Source organism: Monoraphidium neglectum, assembly GCF_000611645.1.
Source record: "Monoraphidium neglectum strain SAG 48.87 unplaced genomic scaffold scaffold01641, whole genome shotgun sequence".
Lineage (NCBI taxonomy): Eukaryota > Viridiplantae > Chlorophyta > Chlorophyceae > Sphaeropleales > Selenastraceae > Monoraphidium > Monoraphidium neglectum.
In genome coordinates this window covers 9,147-12,785 of record NW_014011987.1, presented here as the reverse complement: position 1 = coordinate 12,785, position 3,639 = coordinate 9,147, and the positions used below count along the sequence as shown (strand labels likewise).

Here is a 3,639-nt window from a genome sequence, read left to right as displayed (position 1 = left end):
GCCCCGCACGCCCCCTCCCCCGCGCCGCAGCCGCCGAGGCCGCGTCCAAGCCCGTGGGCATGCGGGCCGGCCGCGCGGGCTTTGCCGTGAAGGCGGCGCAGGTCTTGCTGGACGCCGCAGACGCCGCCGGCGCGCCCGACACGCACAACGCGCCGCTCGCCGCGCTGCTGGCCGGCAGCGAGGCGTGGGTCGGGGCCGTCGAGCCCGGCGGCGCGCTGCACGCGCTGCTGGTGGAACAGGAGGGGGACCTGTGCGGCCCCAAGCCCAGCCGCGCGGAGGCGGTCGAGACGGACGGCGACGAGGATGAGGGGAGCGGCGGCGGCGGCGCGGCGGCGGCGGCGGCTGCCGCGGCGGCGGCCGGCGGTGGCGTGATCTCTGGGGAGGCACTGCTGCAGATGCTGCAGCAGATGGGCGGCTTCGGGGGCGGGCAGCAGGAGGAAGGGGGCGCGTGAGCCGCCGGGGGCGGCGGCGGCGGCTGCGGCATGGCGGCAGTGGCCCGGGGCGCGGCCGGCACCCCTGGGCCTCTCCTATTTCACAGGAGTGGAGCGACCGCCCAGTTTGCATATTTTCAACGGGGCTGGGCTTTGTTGCAGGCTGCATTTGCGACCGGCACGCGGTGGGGACGCGCTTGCTTGCTATGTGGCGCCGCTCCCTGCCGAGGCGCCCCTCTGCAGCGCGCGCGCCGGCAGTGCCGGCGCGGCAGCGGCGTCGGCGGTCCCCTCTCCCTCGGCGGCGACGCAGCGGCCGCGCTCGCGCGTGCGGGCGCTGGCCGCTGTCCACCGCTTGACCCCCCGCCCTCCAGTTGTGCGCCGCGGCCAGCAGCCCCAGGGGCGGCCAGCGACAGTGGGGCATGCTTGAGCCGAGACGGCGAGACGGAGGGCGCCGCCACCCAGCGTCGCAAACCGGGCGATGTTTGCGCGTTATCATTCCTTTTGCCCGCCAATGGTTTGTGGGCAAGCGCACCACGTGACCACGCTGCAACACCTGAGCCTCGCGTTGCGCCTTAATTGAGAGGGGATGGCTGTGGGGACGAGGCGCTGAGGTTGAGGCTTCGCTGCCTCCTGAGCAGATGCAGGCGTGGCCTGGGCGGGGGGGAGGTTGCTGCGCACTCCAGGCACCACTGTTGCTAGTGGGGAGTGCGCCGGTCATGGCTTGCCCGAGCCGATTCGCCTGGTGCAATGCCTTCAACGGTGAAAGAGAAGCACGGAGCGCTTTGAAGCTGCAGGGAATCTGGGCCCACTTGGTCGCGCGTCAACGGCCGCTCAAAGTACGCAGCCTGGGCGCGGCAGCTTGAGGGCTTGACGACAGTAACCGACGCGGTACGACCTTGCACGCACGCTAAACATGGCGGTCAGCTTTCGGCGCAGCTGATTCATGCCCAATATTCCTGGCAAGAGCGCGCCGTCCCATTGCCATCGCCGTCCCCCGGCACCGCGGCCGCCGCGCAGCGTGCAAGTGCGCTCGGAGCTGGACAGGCAGAGCGACACTCGCTCTCGGCTGTTGGCAGTGCCCCGTGCCCCGAACGGAGTCGGGTCCCCACGAGCAATCACAATCGTATTGAGTTCTCGCTATTTGATGTATTTTCAACCACAACAGAGAGCAGCACAGCTCGTAGCTACGGAGCCAGCGTCGGTGCGATTTCGACGAGGACGCCGTGGCCTTGCTTAGCTCCCATAGTGCCTGAGGATCCGAATTCAGAGGCTGATAGAAACTCGACAACATGCAGCGCCAGCGCCTTGCGCTGGTGGCAATGGCCCTGCTTGTAGCAGGTGGGCACCGTGGTGCAAGCATCCATATGGAGCTGAAGCCAGCCCCAAAGGACTTGATTGGGGGTTTGTAGAACTTCTGGCGGCCAGAGGGCTCGTCTCACCCGGTTTCAGAGCAGTTCGACCTGGGAGTACCTCTGCATCAAGCCCATCGGCGTCCTGACCCAGTCCTCCAGACAGGAACAATATCATGGATATTTAGATATTCCTTTGCGCCATCAGATGCTTCAAAGGGGGAGCTGGGTCCTCCTCGCACCTGTCGCCAGCACCACCGAGTGACCCGGATTGTTTCCGCACTGCTCAATCCCGATCCGCCCCCATCAGGCTCACATGCACAGAGCCTACTCACAGCCCCTCAGTCAGCGGCAACGGTGGCCCAGCCCGCGGCGCTCGCACCCGCGGCGGATGCCGCCGCAGCAGCCCCGACAGCGCCCGGCGTCATCGCGCCCGGCGCGGCGCCCGCTGCGCCCGCCATCCCGCAGCCGCGCGGCCCCTGCGACATGGGCCTCACCTTCTTCCCGCCCCAGAGCAACAACCTGCCGACCGGCTGGTCGCAGGCCGTCCAGGCCGCGGCCGGCAACACGCAGTCCGACCAGATGATGAAGATCGCCCTCGCCGGCTACCCCATCCCGCAGCTCTACATGGCCCCGCTCAGCGTGTTCACCCAGGTCGGCGGCACAGTGCCCATCGCCTGCGTCACCGGCCAGAACGCGGCCGGCGCGGGCGTGCTCACGCGCCCTGCGGCCTTCACCATCACGTGGGCGGTCGCCGGGCAGGGCGGGCAGCTGGGGCCCTTCCTCAAGGGCTCCAAGCAGGACCCGCCCGCCAACGTGACCATCAGCTTTGTGCCGCAGCTGCCCGACGTGAGTGCAGGGACACGCGTGCGCACGCTCACTCGGGCGCGGGGCTGGTGCCTGCAGTTTGTGGGCGGTGGATGCCTGCTCTTGAGTCGCAGACGTGCTGCCTGAACGGATTCCACGTAATCATCCTCCAGACACTGGCAGCACGGCCGGCACCCAAGAGCGGCGCGGTGGTTCCTCTGGCATCTGCAGCAGCATTTATACGCCCAAATCCAACAGGGTCCCCGAGCACTCGCGACCCCCTTTCCCGGGCTTTCATGACCCCTGACCCTCCTGCCCCCTCCTTGGGACTCACTTGTCCGGCCCCTCCCCTAAACTACCCCAGGGTGACTACTGCCTGCAGGTCAGAATGGACCTCATCCCGGGCTCCGGCATCGTCGCCGTCGGCGCGCAGGAGGTTGCAGTACCGGCGCGCGCGCAGTCTGTGCTGCGGTCTGTCTGCTTTTACAAGCTTGCCACGCGGCCCCAGGCCAACATCACGTTCCACAGCTGCAACAGCAGTTTCGCGGTGGACCTCACGGGAATCACCCCCAAGCCGCAGCTCATCAGGTGAGCCAGCACGCGGCGAAGGGCGGGGCGGCGCCAGGGCGTGGCCCGCCGCCGTTGGAGCGGGGCCAGAGGGAGGGCGCTGCGGTGTGCTGCGCTCGGGGCCCAGCGAGGAGTGGCGGTGAGGTGCAGAGTGTTTGCAGGCGTCTGTGCGTCGCGCTAGGAGTGGTAGTGGCCCCAAGCACTGGCGGCGGGAACGGCCAGACTGGCTAGCAGCCCGCCAGTGGCGGAGCGGAGGCGCGGTTGGCGGGGTCAGTGATGGACAAAATCACCGCCCTTGCAGCCGGCCACAGCCAGGACGAGGCGCGGGAGAAGGGGCAGAACCACCCCTGCGCCCGTGCGCAGAGTCAGGGGTCAGCTACGTGCAGCCTGATCCCGGGAGCTGCGGCACCGGCTGAATTCATTCGGCACTCCCAGCCACGACTGCAACCACCTGCCACCACTAACCCCCAACCCCAACCCCCGCC

At 68.7% G+C, this 3,639-nt stretch overlaps 2 protein-coding genes across 2 annotated transcripts; both read left to right on the top strand.

Moving 5' to 3' along the window:
- Positions 1-59: 59 nt before the first annotated feature.
- On the top strand, positions 60-452 carry MNEG_8567 (hypothetical protein; the record flags this gene model as incomplete). Its single annotated transcript, XM_014042965.1, has 1 exon — positions 60-452. One exon carries the CDS (start codon positions 60-62, stop codon positions 450-452), a length of 393 nt encoding a protein of 130 aa, XP_013898419.1.
- Positions 453-1,720: 1,268 nt separating this feature from the next.
- On the top strand, positions 1,721-3,545 carry MNEG_8566 (hypothetical protein; the record flags this gene model as incomplete). Its single annotated transcript, XM_014042964.1, has 4 exons — positions 1,721-1,769; positions 2,184-2,629; positions 2,952-3,175; positions 3,518-3,545. 4 exons carry the CDS (start codon positions 1,721-1,723, stop codon positions 3,543-3,545), a joined length of 747 nt encoding a protein of 248 aa, XP_013898418.1.
- Positions 3,546-3,639: the final 94 nt, after the last annotated feature.